The sequence below is a fragment of the Sylvia atricapilla genome, chromosome 16, assembly GCF_009819655.1.
Source record: "Sylvia atricapilla isolate bSylAtr1 chromosome 16, bSylAtr1.pri, whole genome shotgun sequence".
In the NCBI taxonomy this organism is placed as follows: Eukaryota; Metazoa; Chordata; class Aves; order Passeriformes; family Sylviidae; genus Sylvia; species Sylvia atricapilla.
In genome coordinates, this window is record NC_089155.1 from 12,554,270 (window position 1) to 12,581,170 (window position 26,901).

The 26,901-nt window shown below is 42.7% G+C and overlaps 2 protein-coding genes across 5 annotated transcripts; one reads left to right on the plus strand and one right to left on the minus strand.

Moving 5' to 3' along the window:
* Positions 1-25,795, minus strand: LOC136368635 (replication termination factor 2-like). Its single transcript, XM_066330980.1, has 9 exons — positions 25,680-25,795; positions 24,715-24,809; positions 24,187-24,280; positions 23,831-23,970; positions 22,615-22,693; positions 6,109-6,222; positions 2,875-2,929; positions 2,679-2,771; positions 1-1,170 (listed from the first exon to the last, which is right to left on the minus strand). The coding sequence occupies exons 1-9, from the start codon at positions 25,746-25,748 to the stop codon at positions 989-991; spliced, it is 921 nt and encodes a 306-aa protein (XP_066187077.1). The 5' UTR covers positions 25,749-25,795; the 3' UTR covers positions 1-988.
* LOC136368629 (beta-1,3-galactosyl-O-glycosyl-glycoprotein beta-1,6-N-acetylglucosaminyltransferase 7-like) lies at positions 9,599-19,208 on the plus strand. Of its 4 annotated transcripts, none has more exons than XM_066330970.1 (7): positions 9,599-9,751; positions 9,938-10,131; positions 12,427-12,736; positions 13,232-13,334; positions 14,004-15,037; positions 15,664-15,759; positions 16,490-19,208. In XM_066330970.1, exons 5-7 carry the CDS (start codon positions 14,059-14,061, stop codon positions 16,714-16,716), a joined length of 1,302 nt encoding a protein of 433 aa, XP_066187067.1. In that variant the 5' UTR covers positions 9,599-9,751; positions 9,938-10,131; positions 12,427-12,736; positions 13,232-13,334; positions 14,004-14,058; the 3' UTR covers positions 16,717-19,208. The 4 variants fall into 4 exon arrangements, 3 of the variants coding, with proteins under 3 accessions (XP_066187067.1, XP_066187069.1, XP_066187068.1); XR_010744874.1 differs by lacking the exon at positions 9,599-9,751 and having other exon boundaries at positions 9,839-10,131; positions 16,490-16,809; positions 17,182-19,208; XM_066330972.1 differs by lacking the exon at positions 9,599-9,751 and having other exon boundaries at positions 9,839-10,131; positions 12,427-12,527; positions 12,615-12,736.
* Positions 25,796-26,901: the final 1,106 nt, after the last annotated feature.

Consider the following 26,901-nt stretch of genomic DNA (forward strand, 5'->3'; position numbering starts at 1 on the left):
TAAATTCTACAGCAAGCCAATTTTTAATTATACCTATCAAACTAATAATAAAATCCCAGCAGTTTCATTCAAGTTGTTTGCATCATTGAGACCACCTATGTAAATATCAATACAGCATTTTGAATCTCCAGGTCACCAATTATAAATAGGGACACTTTTTAAAAAGAAATTACAGGGATAATTAATCATTTTCACATACAAAGGTAACAAGGCAACATCATGCAGTGGTTTTTAAAGCCTCCTGCCTTCTGCATTTCCATTCTGCTCAGTTTGTGCCAAGATGAGAAAAGCAGATTTCAATTTTAAAAGAGGGAGAGAAGAAAGTGAAAAAAACTTGCAGCCTTCCCTCTGGTCATTGCAGGTGGGTATTATGGGATTCAAACATGAACAAGGAAAAATATTCTGCCGTTAAAAACAGGCTACAACAATATGGACAAGAAAGTTGCACAAACATTTTCATGACTGTGCTCTCATCTGCTCATCTGCCAAAAGGCAAATGATTAAAAAATACCTTTTAGAAATATATAGTTCTACTGAATTAGCTTGACAAAAAAAAAGACATTATTTCTCTTTTTGCTGTCAGAGAGTTACAGAAGGTTGGAATTCTGTAGTAATACCATGAAAAGTGTAATTACAGTGGTGGCACAAATCAAGAGAGGAGGAGAGCAGGAACTTCTCCCTCTCTCCTCCTCCTGAGGACACTGAGGATGACAACATCCAACTGGGAGGAGAAAAGCAGAAATTTTGTGCAAAAATTCCAACGTTCCACAATGAAATCTGCTGCTACAACACGGATTCTTGCTGCTCTGCCTCTTATTGAGGAGAAGCTGAAAGAGATTGACCAGCTATGAACAGGTTTATCACCAACCCACAAACAGAGGGAGTGCAGACAGGATGAGATCAGCACAAGTTCTGTATCAGAGGTGGCCAGAGAGAGCCACGGGGCAGGGACAGAGCCCTGGGGGCTCCACTGAGGCTCCTCATGGTTTCAGAAATAGTAAGCTGTGTGAGTAACCCAGTTGGAACACTCCTCCTTGGAACGTTTCGCTGAGCTGTGAGTTGTAAAAATAGATTTGTAAGCCTCCGACTTCTCCTCGCTGTCTGCAATGGATCTCTTGGTGCTGCTGGAAGCTTTATTGCCTTTTCCTGGGGCTGGTGGGTTTCCATTCTCTGAGGGGAAAAAGGGACAGAATAAAGCATGACAGCTTACAGTGGCTAAAGGTATTTAAATAAAGATGGAAAAAACAGTGTTTGAACATTAAAATATATACAGTTTTCAGCTCTCTCATAAATACCTCCCACAACTGGACTCGACAGCTTTTAGAAATCAAAATACAAAACTCAAAACACATTTAGAAAACTTGAGAGAGGAATTCTGTAAATCTCTTGCACTGCAATTCAGTACTGACAACATTTATTCCTCCAAGTGAAAAATGGCTCTTTGGCAACACAGAAGTCCCCACCAGCCTGAAGTATTGTTTAGAAATCAGCTCTCAAATGCCAGCTCTAAAAATCAGCTCTAAAAAGCTCTAAAAAGATCTTGTGCCACACCTTTCCCCAGGGAATGCCTCTGCTCCCTTGATTCTTTCCAAGGTTATGACCAACAACAACAGTCTGCAGCATTTTAGATCAGTAGTGGGGAATGCCCATCCTCTGTTTCTGGTATCATTTTTAATCGTCACAGAATTGGGTGTGCAACCCCAAAATCCTCACAGAATTGGGTGTGCCATCCCAAATCCTCACAGAATTGTGTGTGTAACCCCAAAATCCTCACAGAATTTTGTGTGTAACCCCAAAATCCTCACAGAATTGTGTGTAACCCCAAAATCCTCACAGAATTGGGTGTGCCATCCCAAATCCTCACAGAATTTTGTGTGTAACCCTAAAATCCTCACAGAATTGGGTGTGCAACCCCAACAGAAACAGTTTCAAAAGGCTTTTTTTCTTTTTTTTACACCCTCAGAAAATAAAAAAATCATTAATATTATTAGAATCACGAGGTTGCTCAACTTCCAGGAGCAATTCTCCTCATCTGGGATGAAATGTTTTTAGAAGCCTCTCCTGTATAAAAGCAGACAGTAGAGGGCAGGTCAGGCACGGCTGATGGAATTTCAGCTTCTCCCAGTTTATCTACAGATCATCATTCTCAGATTCTTCGAATTATTCTGATTTTTTGAAGTGAAGGATTTAATTCTTCCCAGAGAAATCTCGACTAACCTGAAAAATGTACCTATTCTGTTTGAAAATATCAGTATGGGGACATTAAATAGCAGAATAAATATTAAATAAAGACAAGGCAACATTCTTTGCATTTAAGGGCTGCCAAGTTTACTCAAAGCTTCAAGGCTGCTGTAGGCTCATCAGTGCACCCTAAAGTTCTATTCCAGTGTTCTCAAGGACAAACAGCAAATTAGCAGAGGATTAAAAGTTAAATAATCAGGGGGTTTTAACAAAATTCATTCAGATAAAGTGCCATAACAGAGTTTTTGATCAACTTTACATCAGGAAATTGCAAATTCTCCTCCACTACCTCACAGCCAGGAAAAGAGATACACCAGACCCATGGCTGTGTAAATAAGATTCTCCAATCCCATTAAATCAGGTTCCCAACTTGTAGCAATGTTAGAGTGACATAAACAAATCTGGTCCCATTGGTCACATCAGGATCAACCACCAACCTGAACTTTTGGTGAAGATAATCTGCCTGTTTTCCCCAGAGCTGGAGCTGACACAATCCTTTCCATTCTTAGCTTTTGAAGGACCTGGAGAATCTAAAAAAAATTTTAAAAAAATTAAAAAAACTCAGAAAAATGAAATTCTGACAGCTTCAAGACTCCAAGGCCCAGAAGGTGGCAGAATTTGGAGCTGTGTTACCTGCAGATGGCTCTTGCTGAGGAGCTGCTGCTGCTGTCTTGCCTTTCTTTGATTTCTGAAACAACACAAGCAGAAATCTGGTAATGGACTGAAAGGAGATAAAATCCCCAACTCCTATTTGACAGACACACAATTGAACTCAGTAGGTTTTTATTTCTTACCCAGTAGAACTCTTCCTTCCACATTTTTTTCCCTATTATTTCTACATGGAAAAAAAGAATGATCTTGAGAACCCTGCAGCTACATTAAAGAAAATTGTGCAGGACAAAATTGGATTTGTCTGGATTTCCTATTTTGGTTTGCACACTTTGAAAGGGGGGTGTGTTATTATCATTAACTGTTAATTTGAACCCACACAGCAGGACAGTAAATTCCACTACATTAATAAGACACAATGAATTATAATCAAAAAAGATGTTTTTCAATAAAGATTTCAGAAGAATCTGGAATCTTGTACCCACTCAATTTTGTTTATTCCATAAAAAAAATCCCTCCTGGGTACCTGTGAATAACTGGACCCTTTGCAGGATTGCTTGGGAAGGAAAGATGCAAATAGTTAATCCAAATTTTTAAAAAGTATCTGTGCAGCAGATTTTCCAAATTAATTTATGCTTGTACAGATGAAAAAAAACCACAGAAAAAAAACAAGAAGAACCCCATTACTGGCTTTGATTTACCTAGAAAGAAAGAGGTATTAGACCAGTCATTAGCATTATTCTCACTGGATACATTCTGAATTGCGAACATGTTTTAAAGACAGCTGCAGAAACTCAAAGAAAAGAAATATATTTAATTCTGTTCTAAAGCTCAGGAGAACCTCTGCTATGAAGCCAAGGGTTAATGCTCCAGGGAGAAATGCCACAGCAAATGTTGCTGCAAAGCTGAGCCCAGGAGGCGGTGGCAGAGGATCAGGGCTCTGCCTCTCCTGCGGCCAGAGCCGGGGAATTTTTGGGTGGGAAGAACCTTAAAGCTCATCCCATTCCAACCCTGCCACGGGCAGGGATCACCTTCCAGAGGTCCTGTCCTGGCCTTCAGGAGAACCTCACTGCAGGGGATTTCCACCTTTTGTCAGGGGTGAAAAACGTACCCATTCTGTTTGAAAATATCCAAAGAAAAGTCATTTCCCAAGTGTTTGTAACTCTATGGATGCATAAATTCACTCGGTGTAACAAAGATTAGAGAGAGATTTTGGTATGGGCTCACTGACAGCTGAGCTTGGGTCATTCCCAATTCTGGTCCCACCTCCATCTTCCTGATGTTTGGTCTCATGGGGATAAAGAAAAGGAGTTTGTGCTTCTTGCCCCAAACACAGCAGGTCCCAAACACGGGAAGGGAAGGGAAGGGAAGGGAAGGGAAGGGAAGGGAAGGGAAGGGAAGGGAAGGGAAGGGAAGGGAAGGGAAGGGAAGGGAAGGGAAGGGAAGGGAAGGGAAGGGAAGGGAAGGGAAGGGAAGGGAAGGGAAGGGAAGGGAAGGGAAGGGAAGGGAAGGGAAGGGAAGGGAAGGGAAGGGAAGGGAAGGGAAGGGAAGGGAAGGGAAGGGAAGGGAAGGGAAGGGAAGGGAAGGGAAGGGAAGGGAAGGGAAGGGAAGGGAAGGGAAGGGAAGGGAAGGGAAGGGAAGGGAAGGGAAGGGAAGGGAAGGGAAGGGAAGGGAAGGGAAGGGAAGGGAAGGGAAGGGAATCTGGCCAGCAGTGCCAGGAGAGTGGGAATTGTGCTGATCCAGTCCTCAGGAGATGCAGACACAGCCAAGGCTGGTTCTAGCCCCAGAGACCAGCTGGGGCACCAAGGTCACCACTTGAGGCTGAGAGATTTGCAAATCCTGTCCTGTAATTCTCCACTAACCAAACAAATGCCATTTGCATGTTCCCCCAGGGCACACAGAGCCCCAGGACACTGTGTCCTTTGGTGCTGTCACCCTAAAAGCCACAGCAGCCCTGCACACTCAGCTACTCTGCTGTGCAGAAATTGTGGGCAGCATCACGTTCCACATTATTCAAAATTACTTGACTCAAAGCTACAGGAGTTTTGTTAGGGCCCTGATTCTAAAGAAAACCAAGTGCAACCAACCACTCACTCACCTGCTGACATCAGCAAAGGTCTAGCAACAAATTGTAAATTTATTTTTTCCCCAAACTTTTAACTATCAAGTACTGACGAAAAAAAAAAAAACCCACATCTGAATAGACACCATGAGATTATCAGTCTTATGCCAGAAGCTATCAGACACGAGATGCAGAGACTTTGATAAACAGGAAAGAGAACAGCAGGATTTTTATGGATAAACCATCCTTTTGATGTATTGCCCAGGCCCAGCAATGCTGCACTGGCACAGATGAATAAAGCCCCTGTGATGAGGAGGAATCATATGCTCCCTGGCAAGGAAACAAGCATTTTAAAACCAACCAGGGAAATATTTGCATGGCAAAATCAAGGGATGAAACCTCCAGGTGAAGGCTCAGATGCTGAAAGCATCAGATGAGGATTGATGTTCTGAGATCCAGCTCGGTCTGAGCACCCTGGCCTGAGTCAGCACTGAAGGTTTGCTTGCTTTGGCATCCTCCAGGGAGTTCAGGGGAGAACAGCACTGCTGACAGAATTCCCACATGCAGGAGTGTCATTTCACAGCTCAGCAGCACATAACTCCCAGCTCACAGGGCAGTGCAGCAGAGCTGCAAGGATTTCACTCCCACCGCATTTTACCTGGGCAGGTAGAAAAGTGCAGAGGTGGGAATTGGGGTGCAGGATTTGCTGAGGACTGTGAGAACCACAAAATGTGATAAATCTCCACACTCTTACAGCACCAGCCCAGGGATGCACAGATCCCAACATCCTGTTTCTGACAGAGGTCAATAAAAGACATCTTATTTTACAAGATAAAAAAACGGGTGCTGTCATCAGGAACTGCCACAAGAAACACAGGGGTGATGTAGCTCATTACTAGGATGAATTAATTTCAAAAAAACCCTGAAAATATTGCTGCAAGAGTCCATTTTACCCGTTTGGAGTGCACAAGGCACTTCCTGCTGGTCAGGAGGAAGTTTAGGATGTAAAATTTCAAGATGTTATTGGCTTTTACACATAAAAATAAACCCCATTGCTTTTCCAAGTAGTGTTTAAATACAACACAGCTCATGGAGTAAATGCCTCCATCTTTGTAAAGATCAGCAAATCTAAGAGCAGATTCATTGCAGACAACAATTCTTCCAATTTTATAACAAATAACATATAAAAGTCTTACCTTTTCTAATTTACTTTTAAGTCTTCTTTCCTCCATCCTTTTCTTCAGGATTTCCACATCTTCTTTATTCCCATTAATGACAATCACATCTTCCTCTTGAAAGGGAACTCCACACTTGATGAAAGAAAAGAAAGGAGAAAATCGCATATTTATTTTTCTGTCTCCTATAAACAACACTCTGAACTAATTATTTTTTTCATTTGTGTATTTTCTGTTAATGGGTTCCTTGTTTTACTGGCACAAATGAACTTTGAAGTATTCCTAATTAGACTCTGCTCGATTTTCTGAACCCCACAGCTAAAACCCCAAAAATACTTTCTGATTTTTAGTTATAATTAAGACCTTGGTGCCATTCTGCTCTAGAATTTGTCTTTCAACTTAGTGAGATAAGAAGCAACAACTGATGGGAGCAGTTCCTTTACAGTGAGCAGGGACAACACCAAAGGTGTTACTCCTCTACAGGTGGAATACAGAGCAAATTTTGCTCTTCACGTGGTAGACAGGAAAACATGAAGGTGTTTTATTTGTTATTGTCATTTTTTTTTTAATTTTTAATTTTTTAAATTTTACTGTGGAGATAAAAAGGGGTCATAAAAGCAGAATAATTCATTACCCTTGCCTTGCTGCCTCACTGGGCTGTATCACAGAGACCATACCCTTATCTGATTTATCAAACACTCCCAAGTTTCCAACTACTTTCATAAATTAATCTGGATAATGGCTGTAATGTGCTCTGTGTACTTCCACATTTGTTTCATGCTTGAAGGCACAGATGTTTCCCCTGTGCACATTTGCAACCATTTGATGTACCAGCACACTGACCACGATGTTTTCTTCTCTAAGATCTCAATTTGCCTTTTTTTTTCTTTTCCCAGTTGTTTTGTTTTTCTTGGTTTTGGTTGTTTGGCTGGTTTGGGGAGGTGTTTTTTCTTTTTGTTGTTGTTATTCTGTTAAATGCAGAAGCTTTCTGCTAATCTGCAAGATTAATTTATAATCCTGCCTCTGCCATTACTCTTCTTTTTCTAAACAAAGGTTTAGAAAGGTTACTCCTGTATTTGCAGTAGGAATTAAGCAAATGGAAGGACACACGGGCAGGACTTTGCTCAAGTGCTGAGCACAGCTTCAAAAATGACCCTGAGCCCAAGTGGTGGGAGCTTGAGAGGAGAAGCAGGAGTTAGAGAGAGGCCAGGACAGCAGGCAGCAGCAGCAGCAGAAGTCACACACAAGAAATGGGGGAGTAACCCAGATTTCTCCATTTCTGCTCCCTGAGAAATCCCAGCCTGGTGTGATCTCACACTTGGGAGTGAGAAGGCTCCAAAATCAAGAATTTCAGTCTTCATTCTGAGGCAGGAGCTGGCAGCTGATTTGATTCTGAAGAAGCCCCACAAATTCATTTCTAGAAGTCCCACAATTTCTTTTCCAGGGTGTTCCCTAATACAGCACTTTTCAAACATATTTTGTCAGTAGACTCTAATTTAATTAAGTATTAGAGCAACCAAATCCAGTTCCCATCTGCAAAACACAGGTGGAATTGTTCAAAACTGAAAAGTATTTACAAGAAACAAGGAAATGAGGGAAATGAAATCTTTCCATTTCCTGAAACAGAAAATTTTTTGCCATGACAACATTGGATTATGTCAAAGGCCATACCCTTCCAAACAGCTTAATGAGATAAAAAGCAGAAAGAAGTTTCAGTTTTGGAAATTCAGATGTTTGTTCCTTCAGATTAATTAAGGTCTTGGGGCAGATGTTTGTTTTATTATATCACAGGGGCAGATGTTTGTTTTATTATATTATATTCTGCTGTAACTTGTTTATCTTGGGCCTTTAAATACATATGAAGGGACTTGCTGTAGTTCTTAGCACCTTAAATAGAGGACATTCCTAAAGGATACAGTTCTTATCTTTCCTAAAGTATAAAATACAGGATGTTTAAAGTAATAATGGACTCCTAATCTGACTTCCTGAATTCTAGAGTTTGCAGCTTCAGCTGCCTAAGACAAGAGTTGTACATTATTTTTTGCTGTAAACTACATTGACACACTGATTTTTTTTAATATCATCTAAAATGTAGTTCTGTGCATGACTACTCCAGCCTTAATGTAATACAAATAAAACAACAGACAAATATATTTTCACATCTAAATATTTACACCAGTGTTACAGTTTAATGTCTTCAGAGAAAACTACAGGCTCTTTCCCAAATTTTAACAGTGAATCCTCCTGAACATGACCATTAGTAGGAAATGCACAATTCCCACCAGGATATGGGACATGGGTGGCCACAACCTGCATGTGGGACATTTAACAGGGACATTAAACAGGGATATTTAGGAAGAGGACTGAACATCCATGGACCATCTCACTGTCCATGTCCCAGCCACCTAAACTCCTGTATTAAAGATTATTCTTGCTAGCCACAGTTAACTAAATTTTGTTTTAAGGGAGAGAATTTTCCAGAGGTTTAGCCATTAAAAGTTCAGGAGTGTAAGATCTGCTGAACATGTTCTTTTACATTGTCACCCAAGCCAGACATGCAATGGGTCAGAGAGTAAAGGACAACTTGGGAGCAGTGGAAATTTCCCACCCAGTGGTTCACACACTTTCACCCAGGAGCTGCAGCATCTACTTCAAAACAAGTCCAAGAAAAAGCCTCAATTTACAGAGTTTCTCTTAAAATCAGTGATAATTTTGTACTTGCAGCTATGCCTTAAATTCAGTTTTCTCTCCATTTATTTCTGACCAACACGGCATTTTTACCAGGATGTCTCCTCCCAATCCCAGCACATTTAAAGCTCAACTTCCCACTTATTAACCCCCCTAAGAACCTCAAAAATAACAGCAAACACAGTGTGTGTGCAGGATGGTTCAAAGCAGGTACTGAGAGGTGAAACACCTTTATGGCACCAGAGAACACACAGGGGTTAACCCCTCCTGGTGCATCTCTGCCTGTGCTTCATTTTACAAAGAAATTTATAATTTTACAGTTCTGGTGTCTGCCCCTTGTTTGTTTCCTTCTCTAAAAGTTATGGTTTTAAGGGCTGGAGTCTTTCCCAACTTGTGGTTTCTTTATCTCAGGGTTACCACACATGCTCATCACACACACACCTCACGTTACTGCTACAAGACTTATACTCCGTTTATAGCTGTGCTTTATCATCTTGCCCTTCTGTTTCCTATCCACTACCCCACACTCTGTTTTTCTAGCCCAGTGTATCAGTTTTTATTTTCCTGGCCCACCAGGGCTGGACCTTTGCTTGCAGAAGTGTTCAGACACAGCAACCACACTCCAACCTCTTCCTCCTCTCCTGGCTCCACCAGGACCAGACCCCATTTCACAGAAGGAAACAAAACATCAGTCACACTCCAACCCTTCCTTTTCTTATCTCCTTGGCCCACTCAGACCTTGATTCCTCTTTTTGCACAAGCGGTTCCCTTTATAAGAGGCACTCACATTCAATCCTTTAACTTACACCTTCACTCTAACTCACGCCAAGCTGCTGATCCTGAGCGAGGCGTGTCGTTTCAGGGAGATCTCCTTCATTTATTCTCTTTACGGCTGCCAGCCACTGGAAATGCCCGGCAGCAGCAATTCCCTGCTGGAATTCTCGGCTGCCGGCTGGAAAGTTTTGGCAGATGAAGAGTTAAGGGCAGGAGGAGGAGGAAGAGGAGGAGGAAGAGGAGGAGGCAGGCTCCCAGTGCTCCCAGTGCCCCCAGCACACGGGTTAAAGGCTCGGCGTGGGAGGAGAGCACAGCTTTATTCCCATTTATTCCCGCTAATATTCCCTACACTCCCAACCCCTTTTTTTTTTTTTTTTCCCCTCGGCAGGAGAAGTTTCCCGGGAAGGCGCGGAGAATTCCCGCAGGAGAAGAATGTTCGCTATGCGCTGCGGGCAGGCGGGATGCGAACAATCCCGGTAATTAATGGTTAACCCGGCCCAGGGGACAAGCTCCTGCTGAAGGACAATGACACCCGCCGTTTGTCTTTATTATGCTGCCTTCTCCTGGCTAATTCTGGACGAGGTAAGGCTGCGGCGACCGCATCGCAGAATTTGGGGTTTTTTTGGGTTTTGTGGCTCTTTTTTTTTTTTTTTTTTTTTTTTTCCTTACGCAAAAGTGGTAATTTGACTTCGAAAACGCTCAGATCCGCAGTGAGGTTATGATTTTTATTTTTATTTTTTTTTCCTTCTTTGCCTTGTGATTGATGCGCGGAAGGATGGAGGTCATTACTACTGATTGATTGTATTATGAAAATCACAGTGTTTATGCAACTTACTGGGGTTTTTTTTACAGCTTTGTGACTTAAAGGTTTAAATAGCTTTCATTGTATTTGTTTTAAATTACTATGAGGTCAAACATACAAGCAGCAAAAAAAAAAAGTAACGGCAAAAATGGCAAAGATAAACATTAAACTTCATAAATTTGCTGTCTATGTATCAGTAAATTCTAACGCAGTGTTTTGAGTGAGAATGAGTTAAAGAATTGGGTTTGATGGAGAAATGTTTTTACTCAGGGCATCTCAAAATCCAGAAGCAGACTCCTTATTCTGACGCCCGTATAAACAGAAAGCAAAGCAATGGAAAAAGCACTTAAAAGAACTGCTTTTGACATTTTTTTTACAGGACTGAATTAGTCTTCCCCTGTTTATAAAATGTCTACATTAATGCCTGCATAAATGCCTTTCCAACAAACAAAAAAAAATCAGCTATAAAAAAAGGTTGAAATGAGTATTTAATGCTTTTGCAGCATTTTATTAGAAGATGAAGCGTTCCCAAGTCATTTGTCTCGCTAAATCACGAGCTCATTGCGAAGCAAACTTTATCTAAACTTTAATATTTGGCAAAAGCAAAGAGAAAACAGAGTGTCGAGAGGTGCAGTGATGCAATCCTGAACGCAGTGGCAGGGGAGAACCAGCAAAAAGCAAAAGGAGTTGTCAGTGCCGAATGCACAGCCAGGGATGTGCCAATGGGGGCTCGGTGAGCTGAGCTGACATTTCCCTGGCTTTTTCCAGGCATCCCCATCATCCTCCTTCCCTCTAGAGTTTACTTGGTTAATTGAGACCGAGGATCTTGGGCTTACAACAATTTTCTGCTAAGTAATATCCTTCAAAGCATCCACAAAGGTGCTTGAAAATCCCTATTTTTTTCTTTTTCCCCCCAAGAATGTCACACGCTACTCGCAGGAGTTTAAAAAATTCATACGACTCCATCCTCCAGATTTAGCAAACTTGGGCATACCGTGAGAAATGCTGAGTTTCAGAGACATTCTGATAACTAAAAATACCTGTCATGGCACTCTTGCATAAGACTCAGGGGCAGGATAGTCCCAGACAGGGTTATTATGGACAGTGGACATTCCCAACAGGAGCTTTTGCTCCTCAAGGGCACCAGGAAATTTGGGAGAATAATCCTTTCCAGCAGACAGGGCTGAGAGGATCTTGCTAAATAACAAATTTCATATCCAGTGGCACAGACAGCTGCAATTGCAGCTTTAAATCTGGTCAAACACTACCAAAAAGCCATTGCTTTTATTCCATAATATCCCCTCGAGGCACAAAGATGTCAAATTCTGTTCTTGCAGGCCAGGCTCCATCCTTTAGCCATTCCCCATAAACTTGTTAACACTGGAGAGGAATTGCTGCCTCTTACCTGATTATGGGATGTTTGTGTGCTTTTATGCTGCCATAAAAATACAGTTTTCTAGATGTCACACAGTCCAGTAGGAAAAAATCCATCGTAAACACTTAACAGCCTGAAACAGCCCCAGAAGCTATTACTTGAAGGGTAATAAAAATTCAGGTGGATGAAACAAGGAGGTTACAGCTTGGCTCCATAGAACTACACTTTGCAACCTGTCCAAAGTGTATTTAAGGAAGAAAAAAACTGCCAAGCACCCACATTCTGGACAGATTTAAAGAGTATTTTGAGCTGGAAAGGACGCACAAGGTTCAACTCCCAAGTAAATGCAGTATAGGGACTGAACCCACCATCTTGGTGGTGTTTTATATTTAATCAGGTATAAAATCCCAAATACTTCTATAGCTGCCTGCTGTTTTTAGTGTAATTCTTATATTCAGAGTGAACCTTCCCTGTGATATATCCCAGAGGTCTCATGACATTTCACTAATTCAGAGGAATCTCAATGTTCCTCCTGCCAATTATTCCCTGAGAATAAAGAGTTTGTCCGAGTCCAACTGCACAGAAGTCGGTGTTTCCCCAATTCCAGCCCCTGTGGCTCTCACAGAAACCCCCTCTGGGTTCTGGCACAGGATGGATTTCATTTCTAATGCAAAAAAAAATCCTGCTTTTCACCTTGCAGTGGCATCGCTGTTCTCCTGCTTTCTGCACAGCATCCAAAGGTTGACACGGACTCGACCGGCTGCAGCTTTTTGCTCAGATGGATGCAACGCTCCCATCAAGGTTGTTTACCCAGTAAATGGATCCCTGAGGAGCTCAAAGGCAAAAAATCTTCTCCTGGGAGCTGATTTCCTCATGTTTTTCTTTGAGCTGCTGGAAGAACATCCCAGGAAAATGGATGAGCCCTCCACCTAAAGCACACAACAGCTCTCCTTTCTGGAATGCTCAGTGGAAAAGAGGCACCATTCCAGCATGAAATCCAATGCATACCAGTAAGGAGCAAAAGATAAATACATTCTTTCCCAACAGCCTCATAAAATCTTAAAAATGTGGGAATATGAAGGATCCCTTCCCTCCGTTCAGTTTGTGTTCTTAATGCTTTTTGAATTTTATGTCTCGTTGTTACTTTAACTACAATGCTCTCTCTATTTGCAAGCTTTTAAGGGAGATACTGATTTTTTTATTAAAAAGAAGTATTTTCCACTTCTTTCTAATGAAAACTTCAAGCCTCCTAACCACAGCAGCATTCCTCTAATGAAGCTACCTTTATTTAAAATCTGTTTTTCTCTGTTCCCGTGTAAAGCCAAATACTTCATGATTTTTGACAGCTGCAAAGTGTAAAATATTTCAAGGTGAAATGCAAATTTTGTTTTAAAAAATTCACTGAATAAAAGAACAGAAAATTAATTACCATTAAAATTTTTAAGGAAATTAACTGTTAAGCTTAATGGCAGCTGATGGACCTTCTCCTTGGTATTTTCCTCTAGGAATTTTGATACCAAGTGCTTCAAGGAGAAAGGCTTCATGTAATTGCTGTGGGATTCAGGACTGCTGCACTCTTGTCCTTCTTGACTGTTCAACAAGGTAAAGGTAAGGGAAAAAAAAAACCACAATGGAAAATCTTCCTGTGCTAATACTGCTGGAAATGGGTTATCTCAGACTGCCAGTGGTGGCATTTGTGTGCTTATCTCAGGGAATGCACAAATACCAAAAATAAGAAATGAGTGTTCTCTCCTTGTTCAGTTTTCCAAAGCACAAAGATGTCAGAAGGGAAAAAAAAAAAAATCTCAAGAGTCAGAAACATTTGCTGACTTTATAAGGATAAAACCCAGTGTAATTTGTGGATTGTGTTTTAGTCTCTTCCTTCTGTTTATTTAATAAATTTTCTGTTGATTTAATTTACTGGATTCTGATCCTCTGGCGGAACTTCAAGTTTCCCAGGCCTTGAGGAAATCTCAGCAGCAGCTGTTCCTCAGCCCCCAGAGCACAGGAAACTCCCACCTGAGCCCCCCTTGGTCAAGCAGGGAACAATTCAGAGCCATTTTTGGGTTCTTTTGTACCGTTTGGAGATCATTTGTGTCCTGGAAAGACAAAATTCCTGCCTGGTGGCTCTGCATTCCCAGGGGCTGAGTGCACTCAGTTGGGCACACACAGTTCCTCCTGTAGTAATCCCAACATTTGTAAATGCACCGCTAACACGGCATCTGTTGAAAAAACAGACAGAAAAGTTCTCTCCCTCTATCTCACTTTTCCTTCCAGATGATCTGAATGTTTAATTGGACTATGGTAAGAAGCCAGGATCTGCAAGTAAAAGATGAACCCACTTCATGGAAAGAAATCCAGATTTTTAGTGTGTGTTGCTGTCTGTACGTTCATCTACACCTTCATTTACCTGAAGGTTCCACTTTATGACGAGTCCAATGACCAAAAATTCCGTGTCAAAAGAGCAGAGTGTGGTTTCTACCCAGATGAACTTTGCTCGGCTCTTTTTGTGGGCAAACCTGCAGCCTTGAAAATTGGAAACTTTTGTCAGAAGTCCTACCAGCCCAAAGCAGCACTCAGCTGCCTTCAGACTTCCTGCAGCTGCCCCACAGTCCTGGAGAATCTGCATTTTATCACCAAACCACTGTCAGAGGAAGAAGGGAATTTCTCCTTGGCCTACATTATTACGATTCACAAGGAGCTGGAAATGTTTGTGAGGCTGCTGAGAGCTATTTATATGCCTCAGAATATTTACTGCATCCACGTCGATGAGAAGTCACCCAGAGATTACAAAACTGCTGTACAGAACATCGTTAACTGCTTCGAAAATATTTTTATTTCCTCCAAAACGGAGCACGTTGTTTATGCGGGGTTTTCAAGATTACAGGCTGATATTAATTGCATGAGAGACCTCGTTAACTCCAAAGTTCAGTGGAACTATGTTATTAATCTGTGTGGTCAAGATTACCCGCTGAAAACAAATAAAGAAATCATCCAATACATCAAAAGCAAATGGAATGGTAAAAACATCACCCCTGGGATAGTGCAACCCCTCCACGTGAAGCACAGGACAGAGGTCAGCTACAGGGAGTACGTCCACTCTGGGGTGCCCTACGTGTACCCAGCAAAGATCAGGAAAGCTCAGCCTCCACACAACCTGACCATTTATTTTGGCAGTGCCTATTACATCCTGACCAAGGAGTTTGTGCAGTTTACACTGAGTGATGCCCGGGCAAAAGCTCTGCTGGAGTGGTCCAGGGACACCTACAGCCCTGATGAGCACTACTGGGTCACCCTCAATCGTTTACCTGGTAAGAGTTGGGCACTTTGTTGGGACTCCTAGTAAGAAATAAAAAGTCTCCATTTAACCTCCTTTCTCTAACTAGCAAATCAAAGCTCAAACTATAAATACTATAAATAAATAAGATCTAATGAACAACCAAAACTAAACTCGACTTCATGTTTCCCATATCTTTCATCCCAACCTCAACCAAAATTAAACAAGCAGAACTGTAACAATATTTCTGCCACAAATAATCCCAGCAGGGCAAGGAGAGGAGAGGCTTTGAGCTGCAGCTCGGAGCTGAACAGCTCTGAATTGCAGAAATAAAGTCAGTTTTTCAGCTTTGAACAGTCACATGTGGTGGCTGAGAAACAATGTAGGAAACTCCTGCTTCAGTGCAGACCAGGAGTTAGAAAAATGCTGGTTAAAAAGAAGTTTTTTCCTGCATGAAAGCTTTTGCTCTCAAAGAGTAATTAAAAAGAAAAGTAATAATACTGAGAATGATAACCCGCTCTTATGGCACAAATACCTGCAAATAAATACTTAACCTGCAAATAAATACTTAACATGACTGCAGTTAAGAAGTGTCCAGCAGTGAAAATTTTCCTTGTAATGAGGAGGACAGAATTTTATCAGAGCCTTTTGTTTTTAAAGATGCTCCAGGGGCTACACCCAATGCAGGCTGGCAAGGAGACCTAAGAGCCATTAAATGGAAAGATCAAGAAGGACTCTCACACAAAGGCTGCAAAGGTAATGTGAATTTTGATCACAAACTTACATTTGGTTCGCTGATGAGCATTAATTGGTGATTACATATTATTGAAGCCAGCTATTAAATGTGCCTCAGTGGTCATATATAATTTATTTTGGAAGTGTTAAATAAAACAAGGCGCCCTATAAATTACTGCACTATATCCAATTAAGGAGATTTTGAGACATAGGTTATATTAATGTATTAGTTACATGTTTTATATATTTTGAGATGAGCACAGTATCCATACACTGACAACCCTTCTTCCAGCCCCTAATTAGCAATGCACTAATTTGATCAGTTCTCAGGAAGGAGGATGTTTGTCAGGTACTTCCATCAACACTGCGTTCAAGCCCTTCAATTTGAACAGCAATAAAAAAAGAAGAGAAATGCATGGAAAGCATGCAGAAACAATTAAAAACAGTCACACTCTAAGGTGTGACTGAGCAGGGAATCCCAGTAGGGAATCAGACCATCTGATGCCCAGCTGTAAGATTTTATTCAGCAGAACATGGGAAGCAGCTGGAAGTAACAAACACCTATTTCTATAAAACATAACCCCAAACCCTTGTCTTTATAATACTGTAGCTGGAGGATAACGCTCGATTTCTGTGCAGAAACCAAAAGGTGAAAAAAAAAAAAAAAAAACGCTTTATAAAAAAAAACCAAAAAAACCCTCTTCTGTTCATCTCCCTGCCTCTGCCACACCTCTCCAATCCATCCCTGCAGGTCGTTACGTCAGAGACATCTGCATTTTCGGCCTGGGGGATCTGCAGTGGATCATTGAGTCCCCCCATCTGTTTGCCAACAAGTTCGAGGCCGGCAGGGACCCGCTGGCGCTGGAGTGCCTGGAGAGGCGGCTGCGGCTGCGGGCGCTGCGCCAGGCTCAGGTGCCCGTGCAGCAGCACTGGCGCCTGCAGCAGCCCAGCCCCTTGGACATGCAGCTGCACGTGTGAGCCCAGGTCACTCCTCAGCTGATGGGCGGCGTTTCCTGGCAGAAAACAGCAGGAAAAAAAGGATCTTTACAGGCATCGCGCTGTGCGTCGAGGGTAGGGCACTGTGCTGTACTCAATAAACGGGTTTTATTTATTCATTCCAGCAGCGATGGGTTAATTCCCCAGGAATGTCTGAATCTCTGCTGAAAGTAAAGAGGGAAGTTCATTATCCATTATGAATTAATGGGTTAATTCCCCAGGAATGTCTGAATCTCTGCTGAAAGCAAAGAGGGAAGTTCATAATCCATATTATGGAATTATTTAGTCAATATTCCTCACTGCAGCAGTGCAGCCACTTTGACATGCAGCTGCATGCGTGAGCCCAGATCACTCTGGGCAGCATTTCCTGGCAGAAAGCATCAGGAAAAAAATCAGAAAAAAAGGATATTTACAGGCAGCATTCTGTGCATCAAGGGTAGAGCACAGTGCTGCACTCACTAAATAAATGGGTTTTATTTATTCTGGTAGAAAAAAATTCATAATCCATTATGAATTAATGGGTTAGTGCCCCAAGAATGTCTGAATCTCTGCTGAAGGCAAGGGGGGAAGTTCATAATCCATTATGAATTTACTTCTTATTGTTAAAAAAAAAAAAAAAAAAGTAAATAATATTTACTTCTTATTGACTTGCTTAGTCAATATTCTTCATGTTCACAGCCAGAGCATGGCTAACTGGTGTGAAAACAATAAAATGGAAGCAGTGACTGAACGAAGATAAAATACGGAGAAACAACAAATTAAAGTGAAATGTTTTGAATACTAAAGTTGATGCTAAAATTTCAGAGCTTGGACATAAGTGACGACCAGTTTGTGACACAGCCCATGCCACTGGGGTTGTGGGTTTGTTTTTATTCCCCATGGGCAGCTGCAGCCCTAATTTCATTTTGCAGCGTGGCAACATCACTGCTGCCCTTCCCAGGCTTGGCTCCTAATAACAGAAGGATCCTGCAACACATCTTCTTCTCCAAGTCTCTGTTCTGAGTCTCTGCAGGAGTTTAAGGTAAGGAGACAGGGAAAATGTGAGCAAAAAGCCATTTTTCAAGTATTTTTCCATCCCAGTGTACCTGACTGAGAGAAGCAAAGAGCCTGCAGCAAGTGGAGTAACACCTGGCAGGGACCAGGATGCCTCACTGCATTAAAAACTGCGAATTATATATAAAAAACTAACTAAATAAATGAAAATAAAATTTAAAAGGAGCAATCTGTGATCTTCAATATGGGCCCAAAACATTCCTGAGTTTTTACAAGAAAGCTGGCTACAGATTGAGCCCATTCCCACAAAAAACCAAACGACCCCGTAACAGGACATGAAAGTTTCTTGTTACAATCTTTTTCCCAGGTTGCTGGAACTTTACTCCTCATTTTCCCACACAAGTTTATTGGAAACATCATTTCTTGCAAATGAACTTTAACCTAAAGAAAGGCCATCTGGTCCCTATTTATTTACAAACTCAACCCAAAGGCTTGTGCTCAGTTTCATGGATAATCCAGGACTTATCCTGTGGCTAAATATTGCTGGAGATCCTTTTTTTTATGGAGGGAAGTAAAACTAAAAAAGAAAAGGAAAATAAAAGCCAGGCACATGTTCATGCTGAGCTTGTTGAGAGTCTCTCTCCAAACCATTACTGAAGCTAATGGGTCTCTGGCATGGATTAATCATAGCAATATTCATAATTAATTTCTCTCCAGTCCACTGTAGGGCACTGCCAGCATTTATTCACTCCGTGATGTCTTTTAAAACGGGAATGAGACATTTCTTATTGCCATCATTGCAGCAAATCCAGTCTCCAGCTTTCACCCCTGGCACCACCACGCAGAACAATTGTGGTGCATCACTTCCAAATTGAATTAAAATGAAAAATTCAACAGCCAGGCACTGTCTGTCATGGGCTCCTTTTGCAGAAATTGAACCAGGCAAAAAAACCTGCACGAAAAGGCCTCTGAAAATACAATTTTGGTGTGACTTTACCCATGTCAGTCTAGGAATATCTTTGCAGCATGACCCCTCTTTGCTTCAAGGATTTTGTATTTGAAACAAAATTACAGGAAGATCATCATTAAACCATTCTCAAGTAGTAAGAAACGGTATTCAGCTCATTATTGTGATTACTATGACCACATCACCTCCTTGAAACACTCATGAATTCTGTGTTATTATGTTAAGAGTTAATCAATCACAACTTTCAGACCTCAGCAAATATTTGTTAATTTTGGTGCCATAAGAGCAGAAAGTGCCAAAGTGACCCTGGTTCCAGGAACCACTGCTGCACGCAGAGCTCTGGATGTGACAGCCACGGGCATAAATCCTGTTTCAAAAAGCCTCATATCTAAATTAAACATGGGGTTAAGTGTTTGATATGGCACAGAGCTTAATAGTTGGGGCACTATTTCAAGTCTGTGTTTAGTTGACTCTGAAAACGAGTCCAAAATAAACTTTGAAATGATCCAAGAAAGTCCATTTTAAAGGTGATCCTGTCCTTGACTTTCAAAGTGACTCCCAGAAGGATTTCCAGCACCAATTCCATCACCTCCATCCTGTCCCCACACCACTTGTAGCATATTTTACATCCACAGGATCTTCTTAGAGAGTCAGCTTCCAAACTGAAGCATCATTTCTGTCAAATAGCAGACTTCCAATCAGCACACCCCAAAGACTGCCCATGCAAGGACCTGCAAACCAGCTGGAACAAAAATTCCAAAATATTTGGGCACATCAAAATGCCCAGACCTACACAGATCACCACAGAGTTGCCATCTCCAACATCCCATCAGACACACAAAAATCCTGCTTGTTCTTTTCATTTCAGCCTGCTGGAGAAGGAAAAACACCTTGCTCCAAAGAGCAAGTTTTAAACTGGTAATTTCCATCAGAAGTAATTCTTCCTGAGGAACAGGAGGCAGCAGAAATCCCAATCTGCAGAGCTGCTGCTAAAGAATCCACATCTGGAAGCAAAATTATTTCTCTGCCTGCTGACTGCAATGTGACTGAGTCACATTTTAACATGTGACAGTGTTGAGAGTTTAAATTTTCCCTTCTTACGGATCAAAAGTTCAAAAATATGGCTCGGACCAAATCCACTGCTGTGTAAAAATGTCTTACAAGATGTATTTGCACTCCTAAGTTGCTCTGTTTCAGACAAAAGCTCTTTTCAACCCTTTTAAGTGTAAGTAGAAGGCCCAAAACTTGTCCCCAGCACTTCATCTACCAATCATGCTCTCCAAATTAAAGCAGCACTAAAAAAATTCTCACTGCTCTTTCAACAAATCTTTGAAACACAAGGAGTTTTATATTTTGGCAAGACAGTTCAAAGCATTTACCCTGCAGGCAGTGAGAGACAATCTCTCTTTCTCTCAACACTGCTCCAGTGTCTGACTGCTCCTTTGGCTTAAAATTCTCCCATTTGAATGCTATTCTTTAAGGAGAACTCTTCAAAATGCTGTTTAAATTGTGAAGAAAGATCTTGTTTTCAAGGCAAAGCACTTAAAAGAATGGCCTCACACATTAATTACAGTTGCTAATGGACCCCACCCATTCCTGTGCCTTTCCCCAGTACCAATCCAGTCTAACTATTCCAGTAAAGCAGATAAATACATTTATTTTATACTGCCAGCTCTTCATGGGAAGGTTGTTTTTTTGTTTTTTGTTTTTTTTTTTGAGGCAGAAGAAGGAGAACTCTGAGGGAAAAGTCCTTAGACTCCATAAACCCCTCCAAATCCAGGACTATGGAAATGCTGGAATGCTCCATCTTCCCTCATCCTGGTGTTTCCCATGTCCTTCAGTCAGACAAAACCTGCACACACATCCTGCCTCTTCCTAAACACTTCTTTGGTGAGCTGCTCACCACTGGGCCAAAGGATTTCCCTGTTTCTCCCTGTGTGAGCTGCCACAGCAAGAACTGAGCTCAGAAGTGAGCAGTGAGAGCTCTGGCTGTTCCCTGGGGAATATTTTCAGTGCATCATTCCAGCTCCTCTCTCCCAAGTCCTGTGGGAAATCCCTGCTGGTTACAGGGGAGGAAAAGGGCACACCCAGGAAAAGAGCTCATGGAGAGTTCTCCTAAAATCCCAAACTTGTGGATTGATGGGAATGGCCCAGAGCTGCAGCACTGACCCTGCTCCACTGTGACACCCACTGCAAACCTCTGGGGTGAGGTGAAAACACAGATTCTGCTGCAGAGTGCCAAGGCAAGACAGGATCTTCCTGTCTGAACCCTCCTCATGTCACTCTCCAAAGTCCCACAGCACACACAGAAGGCCACACACAAAGTGGCAAGGCCAGGAAAAGGAAAATGATGTGGCTCACCAGGGGCTCACAGAATGGATCTTGCTTCAGAATCATTGTAATTACTAAAATGCAATAATTAGCACCAGCAGAAACACTTATGAGACAGCCCACAACATTCAAACATTCTGCACTTCTGAACTTTTGTATTAACATTGTCAGAAGAGGATTCTGCTCATTAATACAAGATTCCAGTCTGAGAATATACAATAATATATTTTTTTCTTCTTCATTAATTGTCCTCTATGTCCCATTGGTGCAGAAATGCACAATGTGCTGCTAATTAGTGCTTTGGACATAAACAAACTGAGAGACCACAAAGCACAGACTTCCCTCTGCTCCTGTTTGGAAGAGTTCTACTCCTTGATTCTGAAGGGGAACAGCACCAGAACACACCCAAAATTCTACCAAATCACTCTTTGCCCTTCATCTGTGTGTTCTCTCAGCTGGTTACCACTGTCCTTGTGCATCACAATCCACTCAGGAGAGGATGAGACACTAAATAATATATCCATTTAATTGCTTCCAGAAGAATCTTTCTGAATATTGTAAAGAATTTCCAGCTCTATGCTCAATGTTCATTACTGGAAAAAAAAAAAAAAGCCAAGGAAAAACATGTGGGATTCATTTGGTCTGTATAAGATTATCAGACTGGCTCAATCATGGACAAAACATCTCATTCTTGCATTTTATGCTCTGGTTACACCCATCCATCAACAAAAATTTAGAAGCAAAAAAACCTCTCATTAAAAATAAATGAGTTTCTACCAAAAGGAAACAAAGCCATTAGGACAGAACAAAATGAGCACTGAAAGCAGCAATATGAGATTAAACCTTACAATAATCAACAATTTACCAAGACAAAAGTGTTCCCTTCCCAGGTCTTGTTTAATATAAATGTATTCCATATTTTATCCAACAGCAGGGCGTTCAGAGAAATTAAGTAACTGCCCAAGTGTGGCAACTCTCACCACAAATTTTGCTGATAATGAAAGTAGTGATAGGAATAAAGAGTATTTGTTCATTTTATCATTGCCCTTAGCTACAAAAATACCTCTACAATGAGATCAGCAATGTGAAACCAAGTCAGGATTTTTTACAAGAATTCATTGAACTGCTGAGAATTCTACAAAGTTGGGCTCAACCAAAAATATTAAAAAGCAACATCCAATATCCTTTTAAAATACAGGGGTCAAAATATAACCTGATAATACAACCAATTTAACCACAGAACAGGTATTGATTAAACAAGCTATGTGCATTCAGGAAAAAAAATTACCAACCAAGCAAAACCTCCAAAACCAAACCAATCACCCTTTTAAAAACTCAAATTAGTACCAAATATTGGGGAAAAAAAAGGAAATTCTAAAGTAGCTCCTGCAAAATCAAACTCTGCAAACAACAATACTGATTTTTTATAATTATTTAGGATCATTTTTTTAAATTAAGAAAGGCCATGAAGAAATCCTTGAGGCCATCCTAGAACAGAACTCTTACAAAGTTCAATAAAAACTCCCTTTTCAGTGCAGCGAGTGCAATTGTATGAACACACACGTGGCCCAACAGCTGGAAAAACTCACCTTGTGACAAACTTCTGCTTTGATTTCTTTGAGAGCACGCTCAGAGAACACACAGCCGCAGTTTCTCAGGAAGCAAAACCTGCCAAGAAAAGACAACAAACAATGATTTTTAAGAAAACTAATCTGTGCAGAGCTGGCAGGTCACAGCCCACCTTCTTTCCAAGTTCTTGCACCTAATCAAACTATCAGCATGTTTAAGTAGTAATGAATATATTATTAATTAGCACGATGTAAGAATTGAATGAAAAATATTGGGTACATTAAACCACAATAGGTGTTTTGGTTTTTTATCTTGAGTATCTCCTGGCCAATCCCTCTCTGGGGGAAGAAATTCTCTGCAGCCATTAAGCTGTGAACTCTTCCTCCTCTTCTCATCCCTCAGGTGCCAAAGAAGTTGCTGCTCTGCCCAAAGCAGGCTGTGAGGAAATTCCCTGCCCCAGAGCAATAAAATACACACAATCCATCTCCAGTGTGATCCCAACACAGGCACGGGTAGAATGGAGCATCTGTCCCATGAGGAAAGGCTGAGACGTGCTGGGGCCAAATTTCAGGCTAAGAAAACTGAGATAAAGCAAAAAGAATTGGGATTGTTCACCTGGAGAGGAGAAGCTTTGGGGTGAGCTCAGTGTGGCCTGAAGGAGCTGCAGGAAAGGTGGAGAGAGAGTTTGGACAAGGGATGGAGGGACAGGACACAGAGAATGGCTTCAGGCTGCCAGAGAGGAGGTTTGGGTGGGATATTGGGGAGGAATTCTTTACTCTGAGGGTGCAGAGCACTGCCCAAGGCCAGGCTGGATGGGGCTTGGAGCTGCCTGGGACAGTGGAAGGTGCCCTGCCCATGGCAGGGGTGGCACTGGAGGAGCTTTAAAGTCCTTCCCAACCCAAACCTATCCATGATTCCAACTGCTTGATGTGACCCAGAGGGAGGTCACATCCCATCTCCTGTGCTTCAGCCCCCAGACAACATTTTCTGGCACTTTTTCCCTGCCAGCATTGCCCTCTACTCCTTCATTTTACATCCAGATTTATTCAGGAAAAGGTACTTTCATCTCTCCTCTTCAATACAACACCCAGAAACCTCTTGAACTCTCGAAAGTTCAAGCTGGAAATCTGAAATGCAGACAGATATTCCTCACCAAACCCTGGCTGAGCACATGATTCCCATTTTCCATTCACTTCTCCCTGCTCTGTGGCCACTTCTCCAGCCCTGAGCACCCACCTGTGCCTCCCGTTCATCTCCAGCCCCACCACGGGGCAGATGAAGCGAGCAGCCTGCAGGTCATCGTACTTGTCCCCCTTGATGCTCTCCTTGTCCCCAGCCCAGGCTGGGTTATCCACCAGCTGCAGCTCTGTCACGTTCTGCAGGATAAAAACACAAAACACAAACCTGCAGCTCTTTTTCCTCAATGATTTTTGAGCCACCATAACAATCTTTCATTTTTCTTTTCCCCACTGTGTTTTGTTATTTGAACACTTTAATCCATAGTGGGAGCACGAGAAAATGGAGATTTTACAGCGTGGCTGATGGATTTTAACATTTATTTTAACTTCTCACATTAAACACAACCAGTTTACCTTAATGCTCTTGATGTGGGCTGCAGATTCCATGGGGCTTTTATCAGGGGATTTGTCCAACAAATACTCAAGGATGGCATCTTTGTTGTATAACCTGTAAGGTAAAAATCCCACTGGTTATACTGGGTTGCCACAATGTTTTTTATCTATAATTTATAATTTAGCATTTGTAATTAGTATTAATATAGATTTTGTATTTATAATTAATAATATAATAAATGTAAGTGTAAACATAAATATAAGTATAAATATAAGCAAAAATGTAAATATAAACATCAAATATATATTAATAAAACAAAATATTATAAAATAAATAGTGAATTTATAATTATAAAAATTATAAAAGATACACTAAAATATAAACTATATTATATATTTAAATAGATATATGTGTAATATAATATTAATTACAATTAATCTGAACAAGATATTAAAATTGTAATATGTAGTTTGTGTTAATTTTTGTATTTCTAATTAATATTTAGTATTTATCATTGGCTCCTGAGGTGTCCAGGGAAACATTCCCACCTGCCCAGCTCACAGGCCACGATGGGCCGACGCAGCTTCTCCTGGCTCAGGGCACAGTAGAACCACCTGGCCACCAATTCAGCAACTTTGTCAACCTGGAGGGAGAAAAACATTCGTTATTTAAAAATATTTGTGGATTATTTAAGCTGAAATCAGGTCATACTGGAAGCATTCATCAAATCCCGAGGTTTCTTACCAAACCTGCTTTGTGCACTCAAAGTTAATTAGCAAAATTACTTCAGAGGAAGTTATCTGGCAAAATTCATGATCAGTTCTGCACCACCTCCCTGGGCAGTTCCAATCCCTGCCCACCCTTTCCATGGGGAAATTCCTGCTGCTGTCCCCTCTGAGCCTCCCCTGGCCCAGCCTGAGGCTGTTCCCTCTGCTCCTGTCCCTGTTCCCTGGGAGCAGATCCCAAATCCTGTCCCCTCCTGGCAGGGACTTGTGCAGAGCCAGAAATTCCCCCTGAGCTCCTTTTCTCCAGGCTGAGCCCATTCCAGCTCCCTCAGCCCCTCCTGGGCTCCAGCCCCTCCAGGACTCTCTGACCACGAGGATCCAGAACTGGACGGAGCACCCAGGGGCCCTGAGCAGTGCCAGCACAGGGGACAGTCGCTGGCCCCGCTGTCACACATGGCTGGAACAGGCGGTGGCCTCCTGTCCCGCGGGGCTCCAGCCGCTGTCACCGCCCCCGGCTCCGTTCCCAGCCCGGGGCGCTCCGGGGGCTGTTGTGACCCCACTGCAAGACCCGGCCCTTGGCCTTGTTGAACTCGATGTCCAACCCGCTCCACGAGTCACAGGACTCCGCCTTGCAGCCGCCACCAGCGCACACCGCACACACACAGGGCCCCGCGGGCCGCCCGCGGCGCTGCCCCGATGCTGCAGCGCCAGGAGCGCCATGTCCAGCCCACAGCAGCGCGGAACGGGCCCGGCCTCCCTCTCCGCCCATCACGGAGCCCCCTCAGGACCTTCTCGACTTTGCGGGGCCCCTTGACCAGCTCGTGCCGCTTGGGGATGGTGCCGCCATCGCATCCCATGGCGCTTCCGTGTTCTCCTTCGCTTGCGCACTTCCGGGGGCACCGAGTCACTTCCGGCGCACTGCGATGGCGTTGTCGCGTAGCAACGATCACTGAGCCGCCATCGCTGTTGCTTAGCAACAAGGGCTGGGGGCGTGGCCAGCGCCGGGTGGGCGGGGCGGAGCAGGCGAGCCCATCGCGCCGGGACGGGGGGGACGGGGAATGTACCAGCTCAGCGCGGGGGGTTTTCCCTGCGCCCTTCCCGCCCATTTTCCGCCGGTTTGTTCCTTATTTTTACGAGGAAATGTCGCGGGACACCCATTTGGGGAGGATTTACGGCCAAACGAGGCGTTCCCGAGGCGCTTCGGGCTGGCGGGGGCGCTGGGGAGGCGCGTCCCGCCCTCAGCGAAGTCACGGGCACCGCGGTGCAGGAGCGAGTTTAATCCGCACAAATTCCCGGTGGGATGCGGATCCTGCCCTGAGTGTGCAAACCGCGACAGCGATGTCGCCATGGAAGTGACCCGTGTCGGCGATAAACCCCGCTGGAAATACGGGGGTGACAAGGAAAACTCCAGCGAGAAGGGCGCCGCTGCTTGTCCCCTCTGAGGGCGGACACGGCCAGCACAGCCCCGGCCTCGGCATTGTAAATATAAATTAATTAGGGAAAATAAATCAATTAGGAGAGCTGCAATCAGCACGGCTGTAGCCGCCGTGTCTTTGTTCACATCCAGAAGTTTTCACGCCCGGAGAATTGGGGGATGAAGTTAAAAAGCTCCGAGGCCCTGAGCCCCGGGAGCTCCCTCAGCGCGGGGTGAACTCGCTGGGATTCCAGCCGGGAATAAAACCACCTTTGCAGCTCTGGGAAGAGCTTGTCCAAAATCTCTCACCTTTACTGACTGATTTTTATTTTATTTTTTTTCCCCAGCTGGAGAAATGCCCTGAGAGCCCCGGGCTGTGACAGAGGATGATGATGTGCCTGCTGTAGATTTATCAGGAGTCAGGACTTCTCCTAAAGTTTTCTTTTGTGCTCAGGTACCACCATTTCCTATTGACCAGATGTTGTACCGTGTTGCATTTGTAAAAACCAAAAATTATTTTTGCAGCTGTTTAAAAAACAAAACAAAACAAAAACAAGTCTGTAATTACAAATTTTGAGTAAAGTCCTCAGGAAACA